General features: G+C 42.0%; 2 protein-coding genes across 2 annotated transcripts in view; both read right to left on the minus strand.

Annotated features, from left to right (window-relative positions):
• Window positions 1-1,290: 1,290 nt before the first annotated feature.
• The window catches only part of LOC307121775 (uncharacterized protein), a gene marked incomplete at its 5' end in the record, with an annotated part of 194,234 nt that continues 177,694 nt past the window's right edge, over window positions 1,291-17,830 (minus strand). The window contains one exon of the mRNA XM_079809532.1: window positions 1,291-1,939. The remainder of the gene's footprint in view (window positions 1,940-17,830) is intronic.
• Window positions 15,804-17,830, minus strand: part of LOC307121448 (small ribosomal subunit protein eS17) — a 9,704-nt gene continuing 7,677 nt past the window's right edge. The window contains exons 4-5 of the mRNA XM_079809041.1: window position 17,830; window positions 15,804-17,553 (exon numbers count right to left, since the gene is read on the minus strand). The exon at window position 17,830 is cut by the window's right edge and continues 65 nt beyond it. Of these exons, the coding sequence (XP_079665167.1) occupies window positions 17,476-17,553; window position 17,830 (79 nt within the window). The 3' untranslated portion in view covers window positions 15,804-17,475. The remainder of the gene's footprint in view (window positions 17,554-17,829) is intronic.

Here is a 17,830-nt window from a genome sequence, read left to right on the forward strand (position 1 = left end):
TACTGACCTATAAAGCCCTAAATGGTTTAGCTCCAGTGTATTTAACGGATCTTCTATCGCCCTACAATCCATCGCGCTCTTTAAGATCACTAAACTCAAGGCTTCTGGTCATTCCTAGGATATCTAAGTCCACTAAAGGAGGGAGGGCATTTTCACATTTAGCTCCTAAACTCTGGAATAGTCTTCCTGATATTGTTCGAGGTTCAGACTCGCTGTCCTAGTTTAAAAATAGATTAAAAACACATCTCTTTAGCCAAGCATTCACATTATAATTACCTTTTATACTACAGTTAAATCGGATCAAAAGCATTAATATTCTGAACAGCAGTTATGCTAATTATTTATTAATTATTAAGAGACGACTCGACGCCTGTGAAGAGACGACTCGACGCCTGTGAAGAGACGACTCGACGCCTGTGAAGAGACGACTCGACGCCTGTGAAGAGACGACTCGACGCCTGTGAAGAGACGACTCGACGCCTGTGAAGAGACGACTCGACGCCTGTGAAGAGACGACTCGACGCCTGTGATGAGACGACTCGACGCCTGTGAAGAGACACCTCGACGCCTGTGAAGAGACGACTCGACGCCTGTGAAGAGATGACTCGACGCCTGTGAAGAGACGACTCGACGCCTGTGATGAGACGACTCGACGCCTGTGATGAGACGACTCGACGCCTGTGAAGAGACACCTCGACGCCTGTGAAGAGACGACTCGACGCCTGTGAAGAGATGACTCGACGCCTGTGAAGAGACGACTCGACGCCTGTGAAGAGACGACTCGACGCCTGTGAAGAGACGACTCGACGCCTGTGAAGAGACGACTCGACGCCTGTGAAGAGACGACTCGACGCCTGTGAAGAGACGACTCGACGCCTGTGAAGAGACGACTCGACGCCTGTGATGAGACGACTCGACGCCTGTGAAGAGACTACTCGACGCCTGTGAAGAGACGACTCGACGCCTGTGAAGAGACGACTCGACGCCTGTGATGAGACGACTCGACGCCTGTGATGAGACGACTCGACACCTGTGATGAGACGACTCCACGCCTGTGATGAGACGACTCCACGCCTGTGATGAGACGACTCGACGCCTGTGAAGAGACTACTCGACGCCTGTGAAGAGACGACTCGACGCCTGTGATGAGACGACTCCACGCCTGTGAAGAGACGACTCGACGCCTGTGATGAGACGACTCGACGCCTGTGAAGAGACGACTCAACGCCAGCGTTGTTATGGCCTAAATTAATACATGATTGATTAACTTATTCTAACATTTTTCCTTTAACATTTACATTTACATTTAGTCATTTAGCAGACGCTTTTATCCAAAGCGACTTACAAATGAGAGCAATAGAAGCAACTACAACAGTCAGAGGCTACAGTATGCAAGTGCTGTAACAAGTCTCAGTTAATCTAACACAGAACACACAGGATTTTTTTTAATTTATTTTTTTTAAAATAAATTAGACAGACAGAAAAATGAATAGAATGTTAAGTGCTATTCTTGATTGGTCAGGTGCTGCTGGAAGAGATGCGTCTTTAGATGTTTTTTGAAAATGGCTACAGACTCGGCTGCTCGAATTGAGATAGGCAGGTCATTCCACCAGGTGGGGGCAGTCCAGGAAAAGGTCCGTGACAGTGATTTCATGCCTCTCTGGTATGGCACCACAAGGCGTCGTTCACTGGTAGAACGCAAACTCCTGGAGGGTGTGTATGTCTGAACAAGCGAGTTAAGGTAAATTGGTGCAGAGCCAGTGGTTGCTTTGAAGGCGAGTACCAGTGCCTTGAATTTGATGCGAGCGGCTATTGGTAGCCAGTGCAGACTGATGAAGAGAGGCATGACGTGCGCTCTCTTCGGCTCGTTAAAGATCACCCTCGCCGCTGCATTCTGGATCAGTTGCAAGGGTTTGATAGTGCGTGCATGCCGGAAGGCCTGAAGGCCTTTAACATTCTCTTTCTAACATTTTTCAATGTACATTTATGAAATGCACTTTCTGTAAAGCTGCTTTGAAACAATGTGTATTGTGAAAAGCGCTATACAAATAAATTTGATTTGAATTGAATTAATACTGAAGATATTATTATAAATTACAGCAACCCCTCCCCCTTTACCTTTCAGACGCGGCTCATGTTTATAACAATAATCTTGGGGGGTGGACTCATTTAAGGTAATGTAGTCGTCAGGTTTTAGCCAGGTTTCTGTCAAACACAGCACATCTAGATTATTATCTGTGATCATATCATTAACAATAAGCGCTTTTGGGGAAAGGGATCGAATATTCAGCAACCAAAGCTTTATCAATTGTTCATCTGTATTATATCTGTTGTTCAGACTGACACTGCAGACTGAGCTCCAGTTCAGTCCGGTTCAGATGATCCAGTTCAGTCTGGTTCAGATGATGTTTGGTCCAGTTGAGTCTGGTTTAGATGAAGTTTGGTCCAGTTGAGTCAGGTTTAGATGATGTTTAGCCCAGTTGAGTCCGCTTCAGGTGATGTTTGGTCTGGTTGAGTCAGGTTCAGATGATGTTTGGTCCGGTTGAGTCAGGTTCAGATGGTGTTTGGTCTGGTTGAGCGGGTTTAGATGATGTTTGGTCCAGTTCAGATGATCCAGTTCAGTCCAGTTCAGATGATGTTTGGTCCAGTTGAGTCCGGTTCAGATGATGTTTGGTCCAGTTGAGTCTGGTTTAGATGATGTTTAGCCCAGTTGAGTCAGGTTTAGATGATGTTTGGTCCAGTTGAGTCAGGTTCAGATGATGTTTGGTCCAGTTGAGTCCGGTTCAGATGATGTTTGGTCCAGTTGAGTCAGGTTCAGATGATGTTTGGTCCAGTTCAGATGATCCAGTTCAGTCCGGTTCAGATGATGTTTGGTCCAGTTCAGTCCGGTTCAGATGATGTTTAGCCCAGTTGAGTCAGGTTTAGATGATGTTTAGCCCAGTTGAGTCAGGTTTAGATGATGTTTGGTCCAGTTGAGTCAGGTTCAGATGATGTTTGGTCCAGTTGAGTCAGGTTCAGATGATGTTTGGTCCGGTTGAGTCAGGTTCAGATGATGTTTGGTCTGGTTGAGTCAGGTTTAGATGATGTTTAGCCCAGTTGAGTTAGGTGATATGGGGCTAGAGTGATATGGAGCTATAGTGATATGGATCTATAGTGATATGGGGCTAGAGTGATATGGATCTATAGTGATATGGGGCTATAGTGATATGGATCTATAGTGATATGGGGCTATAGTGATATGGATCTATAGTGATATGGATCTATAGTGATATGGGTCTATAGTGATATGGGGCTATAGTGATATGGATCTATAGTGATATGGATCTAAAGTGATATGGGTCTATAGTGATATGGGTCTATAGTGATATGGGTCTAGAGTGATAAGGGTCTAGAGTGATAAGGGTCTAGAGTGATAAGGGTCTAGAGTGATATGGGTCTAGAGTGATATGGGTCTAGAGTGATATGGGTCTAGAGTGATATGGGTCTAGAGTGATAAGGGTCTAGAGTGATAAGGGTCTAGAGTGATAAGGGTCTAGAGTGATATGGGTCTAGCGTGATATGGGTCTATAGTGATATGGGTCTAGAGTCAAAAGGGTCTATAGTGATATGGGTCTAGAGTGATAAGGGTCTAGAGTGATATGGGTCTAGAGTGATAAGGGTCTAGAGTGATATGGGGCTAGAGTGATATGGGTCTAGAGTGATATGGGTCTAGAGTGATTTGGGGCTATAGTGATATGGGTCTATAGTGATATGGATCTATAGTGATATGGATCTATAGAGTGATATGGGGCTATAGTGATATGGGTCTATAGTGATATGGGTCTATAGTGATATGGGTCTAGAGTGATATGGGTCTATAGTGATATGGGTCTATAGTGATATGGGTCTATAGTGATATGGATCTATAGTGATATGGGTCTATAGTGATATGGGTCTATAGTGATATGGGTCTATAGTGATATGGGTCTATAGTGATATGGGTCTATAGTGATATGGGGCTATAGTGATATGGGTCTATAGTGATATGGGTCTATAGTGATATGGATCTATAGTGATATGGGGCTATAGTGATATGGATCTATAGTGATATGGATCTATAGTGATATGGATCTATAGTGATATGGATCTATAGTGATATGGATCTATAGTGATATGGGGCTATAGTGATATGGGGCTATAGTGATATGGATCTATAGTGATATGGGTCTATAGTGATATGGATCTATAGTGATATGGGGCTATAGTGATATGGGTCTATAGTGATATGGGTCTATAGTGATATGGATCTATAGTGATATGGGGCTATAGTGATATGGATCTATAGTGATATGGATCTATAGTGATATGGATCTATAGTGATATGGATCTAGAGTGATATGGGGCTATAGTGATATGGGGCTATAGTGATATGGATCTATAGTGATATGGATCTATAGTGATATGGATCTATAGTGATATGGGGCTATAGTGATATGGGTCTATAGGGATATGGGGCTATAGTGATATGGGGCTATAGTGATATGGGTCTATAGTGATATGGGTCTATAGTGATATGGGTCTATAGTGATATGGGTCTATAGTGATATGGGGCTATAGTGATATGGGTCCATAGTGATATGGGTCCATAGTGATATGGGGCTATAGTGATATGGGGCTATAGTGATATGGGGCTATAGTGATATGGGGCTATAGTGATATGGGTCTATAGTGATATGGATCTATAGTGATATGGATCTATAGTGATATGGGGCTATAGTGATATGGATCTATAGTGATATGGGTCTATAGTGATATGGGGCTATAGTGATATGGATCTATAGTGATATGGGTCTAGAGTCAAAAGGGTCTAGAGTGATATGGGTCTAGAGTGATAAGGGTCTAGAGTGATAAGGGTCTAGAGTAATAAGGGTCTAGAGTGATATGGGGCTAAAGTGATATGGGTCTAGAGTGATGTTTAGCCCAGTTGAGTCCGCTTCAGGTGATGTTTGGTCCGGTTGAGTCAGGTTCAGATGATGTTTGGTCTGGTTGAGTCAGGTTTAGATGATGTTTAGCCCAGTTGAGTTAGGTGATATGGGGCTAGAGTGATATGGAGCTATAGTGATATGGATCTATAGTGATATGGGGCTAGAGTGATATGGATCTATAGTGATATGGGTCTATAGTGATATGGGGCTATAGTGATATGGATCTATAGTGATATGGGGCTATAGTGATATGGATCTATAGTGATATGGATCTATAGTGATATGGGTCTATAGTGATATGGGGCTATAGTGATATGGATCTATAGTGATATGGATCTATAGTGATATGGGTCTATAGTGATATGGGTCTAGAGTGATATGGGTCTAGAGTGATAAGGGTCTAGAGTGATAAGGGTCTAGAGTGATAAGGGTCTAGAGTGATAAGGGTCTAGAGTGATAAGGGTCTAGAGTGATATGGGTCTAGAGTGATATGGGTCTAGAGTGATATGGGTCTAGAGTGATAAGGGTCTAGAGTGATATGGGTCTAGAGTGATATGGGTCTAGAGTGATATGGGTCTATGGGTCTAGAGTGATAAGGGTCTAGAGTGATAAGGGTCTAGAGTGATAAGGGTCTAGAGTGATATGGGTCTAGCGTGATATGGGTCTATAGTGATATGGGTCTAGAGTCAAAAGGGTCTAGAGTGATATGGGTCTAGAGTGATAAGGGTCTAGAGTGATATGGGTCTAGAGTGATAAGGGTCTAGAGTGATATGGGGCTAGAGTGATATGGGTCTAGAGTGATATGGGTCTAGAGTGATATGGGTCTAGAGTGATTTGGGGCCATAGTGATATGGATCTATAGTGATATGGATCTATAGAGTGATATGGGGCTATAGTGAAAAGGGTCTAGAGTGATATGGGTCTATAGTGATATGGGTCTATAGTGATATGGGTCTATAGTGATATGGATCTATAGTGATATGGGTCTATAGTGATATGGGTCTATAGTGATATGGGTCTATAGTGATATGGGTCTATAGTGATATGGGGCTATAGTGATATGGGTCTATAGTGATATGGGTCTATAGTGATATGGATCTATAGTGATATGGGGCTATAGTGATATGGATCTATAGTGATATGGATCTATAGTGATATGGATCTATAGTGATATGGATCTATAGTGATATGGATCTATAGTGATATGGATCTATAGTGATATGGGGCTATAGTGATATGGGGCTATAGTGATATGGATCTATAGTGATATGGGTCTATAGTGATATGGATCTATAGTGATATGGGGCTATAGTGATATGGGTCTATAGTGATATGGGTCTATAGTGATATGGATCTATAGTGATATGGGGCTATAGTGATATGGATCTATAGTGATATGGATCTATAGTGATATCGGTCTATAGTGATATGGATCTATAGTGATATGGATCTAGAGTGATATGGGGCTATAGTGATATGGGGCTATAGTGATATGGGTCTATAGTGATATGGGTCTATAGTGATATGGGGCTATAGTGATATGGGGCTATAGTGATATGGGGCTATAGTGATATGGGGCTATAGTGATATGGGTCTATAGTGATATGGATCTATAGTGATATAGATCTATAGTGATATGGGGCTATAGTGATATGGATCTATAGTGATATGGGTCTATAGTGATATGGGGCTATAGTGATATGGATCTATAGTGATATGGGTCTATAGTGATATGGGTCTATAGTGATATGGGGCTATAGTGATATGGATCTATAGTGATATGGATCTATAGTGATATGGATCTATAGTGATATGGATCTATAGTGATATGGATCTATAGTGATATGGGGCTATAGTGATATGGATCTATAGTGATATGGGTCTATAGTGATATGGGGCTATAGTGATATGGGTCTATAGTGATATGGGTCTATAGTGATATGGGTCTATAGTGATATGGGTCTATAGTGATATGGGGCTATAGTGATATGGGGCTATAGTGATATGGGTCTATAGTGATATGGGGCTATAGTGATATGGGGCTATAGTGATATGGGTCTATAGTGATATGGGTCTATAGTGATATGGGGCTGTAGTGATATGGGGCTATAGTGATATGGGTCTATAGTGATATGGGGCTATAGTGATATGGGGCTATAGTGATATGGATCTATAGTGATATGGATCTATAGTGATATGGGGCTGTAGTGATATGGGGCTATAGTGATATGGGGCTATAGTGATATGGGGCTATAGTGATATGGGTCTATAGTGATATGGGTCTATAGTGATATGGGGCTATAGTGATATGGGGCTATAGTGATATGGGGCTATAGTGATATGGATCTATAGTGATATGGGGCTATAGTGATATGGGGCTGTAGTGATATGGGGCTATAGTGATATGGGGCTATAGTGATATGGGTCTATAGTGATATGAGGCTGTAGTGATATGGGGCTGTAGTGATATGGGGCTGTAGTGATATGGGGCAATAGTGATATGGGTCTATAGTGATATGGGGCTATAGTGATATGGGGCTATAGTGATATGGGGCTATAGTGATATGGGTCTATAGTGATATGGATCTATAGTGATATGGATCTATAGTGATATGGGGCTATAGTGATATGGATCTATAGTGATATGGGTCTATAGTGATATGGGGCTATAGTGATATGGATCTATAGTGATATGGGTCTAGAGTCAAAAGGGTCTAGAGTGATATGGGTCTAGAGTGATAAGGGTCTAGAGTGATAAGGGTCTAGAGTAATAAGGGTCTAGAGTGATATGGGGCTAAAGTGATATGGGTCTAGAGTGATGTTTAGCCCAGTTGAGTCCGCTTCAGGTGATGTTTGGTCCGGTTGAGTCAGGTTCAGATGATGTTTGGTCTGGTTGAGTCAGGTTTAGATGATGTTTAGCCCAGTTGAGTTAGGTGATATGGGGCTAGAGTGATATGGAGCTATAGTGATATGGATCTATAGTGATATGGGGCTAGAGTGATATGGATCTATAGTGATATGGGTCTATAGTGATATGGGGCTATAGTGATATGGATCTATAGTGATATGGGGCTATAGTGATATGGATCTATAGTGATATGGATCTATAGTGATATGGGTCTATAGTGATATGGGGCTATAGTGATATGGATCTATAGTGATATGGATCTATAGTGATATGGGTCTATAGTGATATGGGTCTAGAGTGATATGGGTCTAGAGTGATAAGGGTCTAGAGTGATAAGGGTCTAGAGTGATAAGGGTCTAGAGTGATAAGGGTCTAGAGTGATAAGGGTCTAGAGTGATAAGGGTCTAGAGTGATAAGGGTCTAGAGTGATATGGGTCTAGAGTGATATGGGTCTAGAGTGATATGGGTCTAGAGTGATAAGGGTCTAGAGTGATATGGGTCTAGAGTGATATGGGTCTAGAGTGATATGGGTCTATGGGTCTAGAGTGATAAGGGTCTAGAGTGATAAGGGTCTAGAGTGATAAGGGTCTAGAGTGATATGGGTCTAGCGTGATATGGGTCTATAGTGATATGGGTCTAGAGTCAAAAGGGTCTAGAGTGATATGGGTCTAGAGTGATAAGGGTCTAGAGTGATATGGGTCTAGAGTGATAAGGGTCTAGAGTGATATGGGGCTAGAGTGATATGGGTCTAGAGTGATATGGGTCTAGAGTGATATGGGTCTAGAGTGATTTGGGGCCATAGTGATATGGATCTATAGTGATATGGATCTATAGAGTGATATGGGGCTATAGTGAAAAGGGTCTAGAGTGATATGGGTCTATAGTGATATGGGTCTATAGTGATATGGGTCTATAGTGATATGGATCTATAGTGATATGGGTCTATAGTGATATGGGTCTATAGTGATATGGGTCTATAGTGATATGGGTCTATAGTGATATGGGGCTATAGTGATATGGGTCTATAGTGATATGGGTCTATAGTGATATGGATCTATAGTGATATGGGGCTATAGTGATATGGATCTATAGTGATATGGATCTATAGTGATATGGATCTATAGTGATATGGATCTATAGTGATATGGATCTATAGTGATATGGATCTATAGTGATATGGGGCTATAGTGATATGGGGCTATAGTGATATGGATCTATAGTGATATGGGTCTATAGTGATATGGATCTATAGTGATATGGGGCTATAGTGATATGGGTCTATAGTGATATGGGTCTATAGTGATATGGATCTATAGTGATATGGGGCTATAGTGATATGGATCTATAGTGATATGGATCTATAGTGATATCGGTCTATAGTGATATGGATCTATAGTGATATGGATCTAGAGTGATATGGGGCTATAGTGATATGGGGCTATAGTGATATGGGTCTATAGTGATATGGGTCTATAGTGATATGGGGCTATAGTGATATGGGGCTATAGTGATATGGGGCTATAGTGATATGGGGCTATAGTGATATGGGTCTATAGTGATATGGATCTATAGTGATATGGATCTATAGTGATATGGGGCTATAGTGATATGGATCTATAGTGATATGGGTCTATAGTGATATGGGGCTATAGTGATATGGATCTATAGTGATATGGGTCTATAGTGATATGGGTCTATAGTGATATGGGGCTATAGTGATATGGATCTATAGTGATATGGATCTATAGTGATATGGATCTATAGTGATATGGATCTATAGTGATATGGATCTATAGTGATATGGGGCTATAGTGATATGGATCTATAGTGATATGGGTCTATAGTGATATGGGGCTATAGTGATATGGGTCTATAGTGATATGGGTCTATAGTGATATGTGTCTATAGTGATATGGGTCTATAGTGATATGGGGCTATAGTGATATGGGGCTATAGTGATATGGGTCTATAGTGATATGGGGCTATAGTGATATGGGGCTATAGTGATATGGGTCTATAGTGATATGGGTCTATAGTGATATGGGGCTGTAGTGATATGGGGCTATAGTGATATGGGTCTATAGTGATATGGGGCTATAGTGATATGGGGCTATAGTGATATGGATCTATAGTGATATGGATCTATAGTGATATGGGGCTGTAGTGATATGGGGCTATAGTGATATGGGGCTATAGTGATATGGGGCTATAGTGATATGGGTCTATAGTGATATGGGTCTATAGTGATATGGGGCTATAGTGATATGGGGCTATAGTGATATGGGGCTATAGTGATATGGATCTATAGTGATATGGGGCTATAGTGATATGGGGCTGTAGTGATATGGGGCTATAGTGATATGGGGCTATAGTGATATGGGTCTATAGTGATATGAGGCTGTAGTGATATGGGGCTGTAGTGATATGGGGCTGTAGTGATATGGGGCAATAGTGATATGGGTCTATAGTGATATGGGGCTATAGTGATATGGGGCTATAGTGATATGGATCTATAGTGATATGGATCTATAGTGATATGGGGCTGTAGTGATATGGGGCTGTAGTGATATGGGGCTGTAGTGATATGGGGCTGTAGTGATATGGGGCTGTAGTGATATGGGGCTATAGTGATATGGGGCTATAGTGATATGGGGCTATAGTGATATGGATCTATAGTGATATGGATCTATAGTGATATGGGGCTATAGTGATATGGGGCTATAGTGATATGGGTCTATAGTGATATGGGTCTATAGTGATATGGGGCTATAGTGATATGGATCTATAGTGATATGGGGCTATAGTGATATGGGGCTATAGTGATATGGGGCTATAGTGATATGGGGCTATAGTGATATGGATCTATAGTGATATGGGGCTATAGTGATATGGGGCTATAGTGATATGGGTCTATAGTGATATGGGGCTATAGTGATATGGGGCTATAGTGATATGGGTCTATAGTGATATGGATCTATAGTGATATGGGGCTATAGTGATATGGGTCTATAGTGATATGGGTCTATAGTGATATGGGGCTATAGTGATATGGGGCTATAGTGATATGGGGCTATAGTGATATGGGGCTATAGTGATATGGGGCTATAGTGATATGGGTCTATAGTGATATGGGGCTATAGTGATATGGGGCTATAGTGATATGGGGCTATAGTGATATGGGTCTATAGTGATATGGGGCTGTAGTGATATGGGGCTGTAGTGATATGGGGCTGTAGTGATATGGGTCTATAGTGATATGGGGCTATAGTGATATGGGTCTATAGTGATATGGGTCTATAGTGATATGGGTCTATAGTGATATGGGGCTATAGTGATATGGGGCTATAGTGATATGGGTCTATAGTGATATGGGGCTATAGTGATATGGGGCTATAGTGATATGGGTCTATAGTGATATGGGTCTATAGTGATATGGGGCTATAGTGATATGGGGCTATAGTGATATGGGGCTATAGTGATATGGATCTATAGTGATATGGGGCTATAGTGATATGGGGCTATAGTGATATGGGGCTATAGTGATATGGGTCTATAGTGATATGGGTCTATAGTGATATGGGGCTATAGTGATATGGGTCTATAGTGATATGGGGCTATAGTGATATGGGTCTATAGTGATATGGGTCTATAGTGATATGGGTCTATAGTGATATGGGGCTATAGTGATATGGGGCTATAGTGATATGGGTCTATAGTGATATGGGGCTATAGTGATATGGGGCTATAGTGATATGGGTCTATAGTGATATGGGTCTATAGTGATATGGGGCTATAGTGATATGGGGCTATAGTGATATGGGGCTATAGTGATATGGGGCTATAGTGATATGGATCTATAGTGATATGGGGCTATAGTGATATGGGGCTATAGTGATATGGGGCTATAGTGATATGGGTCTATAGTGATATGGGGCTGTAGTGATATGGGGCTGTAGTGATATGGGGCTGTAGTGATATGGGTCTATAGTGATATGGGGCTATAGTGATATGGGGCTATAGTGATATGGGTCTATAGTGATATGGATCTATAGTGATATGGGGCTGTAGTGATATGGGGCTGTAGTGATATGGGGCTGTAGTGATATGGGGCTGTAGTGATATGGGGCTATAGTGATATGGGTCTATAGTGATATGGGGCTATAGTGATATGGGGCTATAGTGATATGGGGCTATAGTGATATGGGGCTATAGTGATATGGGGCTATAGTGATATGGATCTATAGTGATATGGGGCTGTAGTGATATGGGGCTGTAGTGATATGGGGCTGTAGTGATATGGGGCTGTAGTGATATGGGTCTGTAGTGATATGGGGCTGTAGTGATATGGGGCTGTAGTGATATGGGGCAGTAGTGATATGGGTCTATAGTGATATGGGGCTATAGTGATATGGGGCTATAGTGATATGGATCTATAGTGATATGGATCTATAGTGATATGGGGCTGTAGTGATATGGGGCTGTAGTGATATGGGGCTGTAGTGATATGGGGCTGTAGTGATATGGGGCTATAGTGATATGGGGCTATAGTGATATGGGGCTATAGTGATATGGGGCTATAGTGATATGGGGCTATAGTGATATGGATCTATAGTGATATGGATCTATAGTGATATGGGGCTATAGTGATATGGGGCTATAGTGATATGGGTCTATAGTGATATGGGTCTATAGTGATATGGGGCTATAGTGATATGGATCTATAGTGATATGGGGCTATAGTGATATGGGGCTATAGTGATATGGGGCTATAGTGATATGGGGCTATAGTGATATGGATCTATAGTGATATGGGGCTATAGTGATATGGATCAATAGTGATATGGGGCTATAGTGATATGGGGCTATAGTGATATGGGTCTATAGTGATATGGGTCTATAGTGATATGGGGCTATAGTGATATGGGTCTATAGTGATATGGATCTATAGTGATATGGGGCTATAGTGATATGGGTCTATAGTGATATGGGTCTATAGTGATATGGGGCTATAGTGATATGGGTCTATAGTGATATGGGGCTATAGTGATATGGGTCTATAGTGATATGGATCTATAGTGATATGGGGCTATAGTGATATGGGTCTATAGTGATATGGATCTATAGTGATATGGGTCTATAGTGATATGGGTCTATAGTGATATGGGGCTATAGTGATATGGATCTATAGTGATATGGATCTATAGTGATATGGATCTATAGTGATATGGGGCTATAGTGATATGGGGCTATAGTGATATGGGTCTATAGTGATATGGGGCTATAGTGATATGGGGCTATAGTGATATGGGGCTATAGTGATATGGGGCTATAGTGATATGGGGCTATAGTGATATGGATCTATAGTGATATGGGTCTATAGTGATATGGGGCTATAGTGATATGGATCTATAGTGATATGGATCTATAGTGATATGGGGCTATAGTGATATGGGGCTATAGTGATATGGATCTATAGTGATATGGGGCTATAGTGATATGGGGCTATAGGGATATGGATCTATAGTGATATGGGTCTATAGTGATATGGGTCTATAGTGATATGGGGCTATAGTGATATGGGGCTATAGTGATATGGGGCTATAGTGATATGGGTCTATAGTGATATGGGTCTATAGTGATATGGGTCTATAGTGATATGGGGCTATAGTGATATGGGGCTATAGTGATATGGGGCTATAGTGATATGGGTCTATAGTGATATGGGTCTATAGTGATATGGGTCTATAGTGATATGGATCTATAGTGATATGGGGCTATAGTGATATGGATCTATAGTGATATGGGGCTATAGTGATATGGGGCTATAGTGATATGGGGCTATAGTGATATGGGGCTATAGTGATATGGGGCTATAGTGATATGGATCTATAGTGATATGGATCTATAGTGATATGGATCTATAGTGATATGGATCTATAGTGATATGGGGCTATAGTGATATGGATCTATAGTGATATGGATCTATAGTGATATGGGGCTATAGTGATATGGGTCTATAGTGATATGGGGCTATAGTGATATGGGTCTATAGTGATATGGATCTATAGTGATATGGATCTATAGTGATATGGGTCTATAGTGATATGGATCTATAGTGATATGGGTCTATAGTGATATGGGTCTATAGTGATATGGGTCTATAGTGATATGGGGCTATAGTGATATGGATCTATAGTGATATGGATCTATAGTGATATGGATCTATAGTGATATGGGTCTATAGTGATATGGATCTATAGTGATATGGGTCTATAGTGATATGGGTCTATAGTGATATGGGGCTATAGTGATATGGGGCTATAGTGATATGGGGCTATAGTGATATGGGTCTATAGTGATATGGGTCTATAGTGATATGGGTCTATAGTGATATGGGGCTATAGTGATATGGGGCTATAGTGATATGGGGCTATAGTGATATGGGTCTATAGTGATATGGGTCTATAGTGATATGGGTCTATAGTGATATGGATCTATAGTGATATGGGGCTATAGTGATATGGATCTATAGTGATATGGGGCTATAGTGATATGGGGCTATAGTGATATGGGGCTATAGTGATATGGGGCTATAGTGATATGGGGCTATAGTGATATGGATCTATAGTGATATGGATCTATAGTGATATGGATCTATAGTGATATGGATCTATAGTGATATGGGGCTATAGTGATATGGATCTATAGTGATATGGATCTATAGTGATATGGGGCTATAGTGATATGGGTCTATAGTGATATGGGGCTATAGTGATATGGGTCTATAGTGATATGGATCTATAGTGATATGGATCTATAGTGATATGGGTCTATAGTGATATGGATCTATAGTGATATGGGTCTATAGTGATATGGGTCTATAGTGATATGGGTCTATAGTGATATGGGGCTATAGTGATATGGATCTATAGTGATATGGATCTATAGTGATATGGATCTATAGTGATATGGGTCTATAGTGATATGGATCTATAGTGATATGGGTCTATAGTGATATGGGGCTATAGTGATCCTCTTTCCCAGATGGAGGAGGTTCGGCTGGAGCAGAAAGAGCTGATGCCATTACTGAGGGACAATGGAGTTTTGTTCGAATCAACACCTCGTTATTCTGGGTAATGTATGATCATTTTAGTTATGGGATGGTAGATTGTTGAGGAACTCTAGCACTTGTGTTTGATTCATACCCGAGGTCTGTTTATAAAGTTCATGATCGTGTTTTATTAGTTTTGGGGATTGAATGATGAGTTTGTGGCTTCGCCTCCGCTTTGCCAATAATTGAGGAGCTCTTGGTCGATTCATAGTAAGTTTGTTTTAATAAAGCTAGTCTTTACTCTATTATTATTTCCCTCTAAATAGATTTTTATTTCTAATTGCTCAACAATTGATTATTGCTAGATTTAATCTCCACAGTGGAAGTACCTCAACAGCAGCTCAGGAGTGATGATTCTGAGACGGGGATATTGTACAGTAGAGATATTAATGACAGCAGAAGTGATGTGTGGTGTGTTAGAGTAACGTACACAACACTGCTCACACACACACACACACGTTTATTCTGTGACAGGGATCAGTCACACACACTCAAGATCAGATACAGAATACTTCATGTGTTCCTGTGGGAACCACACACACTTTCTCTCTCTCTCACACACTCTCGAGTCCAGGGCTGGTTCTCCATGGTTTATGGAGCGCTATATTACAGGTGTTCTCACACACACACACACACACACACTCTCGAGTCCAGGGCTGGTTCTCCAGGGTTTATGGAGCGCTATATTACAGTTATTCAGACCTCAGAACATGCACAGATATGGACAAAATTTCATATCTCGATACAATACGATATGACTACGTGTTCGGTGAAAACCAAGCATTTCTCCGAAAAATAAAAAGATCATAATACAAAAAAATGTGGAAAGTATAGTTTTATTTTTAAGAACAAGTCATCAACATTAACATATTTACCAAAAAATAAATAACAAATCAGACCTTTTACTGCAGCTCTGCTTTAACAATAAATAACACATGCAGCAGCTGGAGGAACATTGAAGTGCTACATCATTTATATTCTTACACATTGTGTAAGTAACGTCAGTGTTTACTCTATTCCCAGTTCTCCAGCCTCTTCAGGAGAAGTGGAGGAATTCACGTGTTGTAAATCCATCAGATCTGATCCTCAAACTAACCCGGCGACGCCCATCGCACACAGCTCAACTAACCCATCACACACACAGCTCAACTAACCCATCGCACACACACAGCTCAACTAACCCATCGCACACACAGCTCAACTAACCCATCGCACACACACAGCTCAACTAACGCCATCGCACACACACAGCTCAACTAACCCATCGCACACACAGCTCAACTAACCCATCGCACACACACAGCTCAACTAACGCCATCGCACACACAGCTCAACCAACCCATCGCACACACACAGCTCAACTAACGCCATCGCACACACACAGCTCAACTAACCCATCGCACACACAGCTCAACTAACCCATCGCACACACACAGCTCAACTAACGCCATCGCACACACACAGCTCAACTAACCCATCGCACACACAGCTCAACTAACCCATCGCACACACACAGCTCAACTAACCCATCGCACACACACAGCTCAACTAACGCCATCGCACACACAGCTCAACTAACCCATCGCACACACACAGCTCAACTAACGCCATCGCACACACACAGCTCAACTACGCCATCGCACACACACAGCTCAACTAACCCATCGCACACACAGCTCAACTAACCCATCGCACACACACAGCTCAACTAACGCCATCGCACACACAGCTCAACCAACCCATCGCACACACACAGCTCAACTAACGCCATCGCACACACAGCTCAACTAACCCATCGCACACACACAGCTCAACTAACGCCATCGCACACACACAGCTCAACTAACCCATCGCACACACAGCTCAACTAACCCATCGCACACACACAGCTCAACTAACGCCATCGCACACACAGCTCAACCAACCCATCGCACACACAGCTCAACTAACCCATCGCACACACAGCTCAACTAACCCATCGCTATAAAGCTGCTTTAACACAATATACTTACACTGGCATGGGTTAGACTATCAGAATATCAGATACTTCATGCCATAGCGAACACACTTGGGAATTTTCTGAATAAAAAAACAAAACAAGGACAAAAGCAGATCATCATTCATTCAGCGCTGTGTCATGTGACAAGCAATGACGCGTCACCATGGAAACGCCCGCCCACCCCCCCCCTCACTATATAGTTCCCCTGTCCCTGTAGAGAGAGAGAGTGTGTGTGTGTGTGTGTGTGTGTGTGTGTGTGTGTGTGTGTGTGTGTGTGTGTGTGTGTGTGTGTGTGTGTGTGTGTTAGCTTTAGCGGGCATTCAAGGGCACTCGCAAAACTGATCAGAGCGCGGAGAGGGGAAATATATATCGTCTATATCGTTGCTTTTTTCAATAGTAATATCTTGAAAGTTCATATCTAGATATAGATACGATATATCGTTCAGCCCCCACACACACACACACACACACACACACACACACACACAGGAGTTCAGACGCCGCGCGGGGTCTTGAAGTTCATGCCGACGGGAGGCTGGGTCACCTGGAGGTTCGATAGACTGCCGAAATCCTGCGGGAACACACACACACACACACACACACACACACATCAGTGACATCACGAGACTGCTGCATCATGGGACACACGAGCGCTAACAGACGAGTGTGAGAAAGATTCAGGGTTTGTCAGGAACAGATCCAGCAAACACGGGAAAGACTTTCAGTTGCTCTTCCTGTTGTATCAATGACCTGGAGACGCCACTCCACAGACACTTTCGACACAGGTCACATGTGTGAAGCAGAGGATCATGGGACATGTGAAGCAGAGGATCATGGGAAAGCTCACC

The sequence above is a fragment of the Gobio gobio genome (assembly GCF_949357685.1).
Source record: "Gobio gobio genome assembly, chromosome: 25".
NCBI classification, from domain to species: Eukaryota; Metazoa; Chordata; class Actinopteri; order Cypriniformes; family Gobionidae; genus Gobio; species Gobio gobio.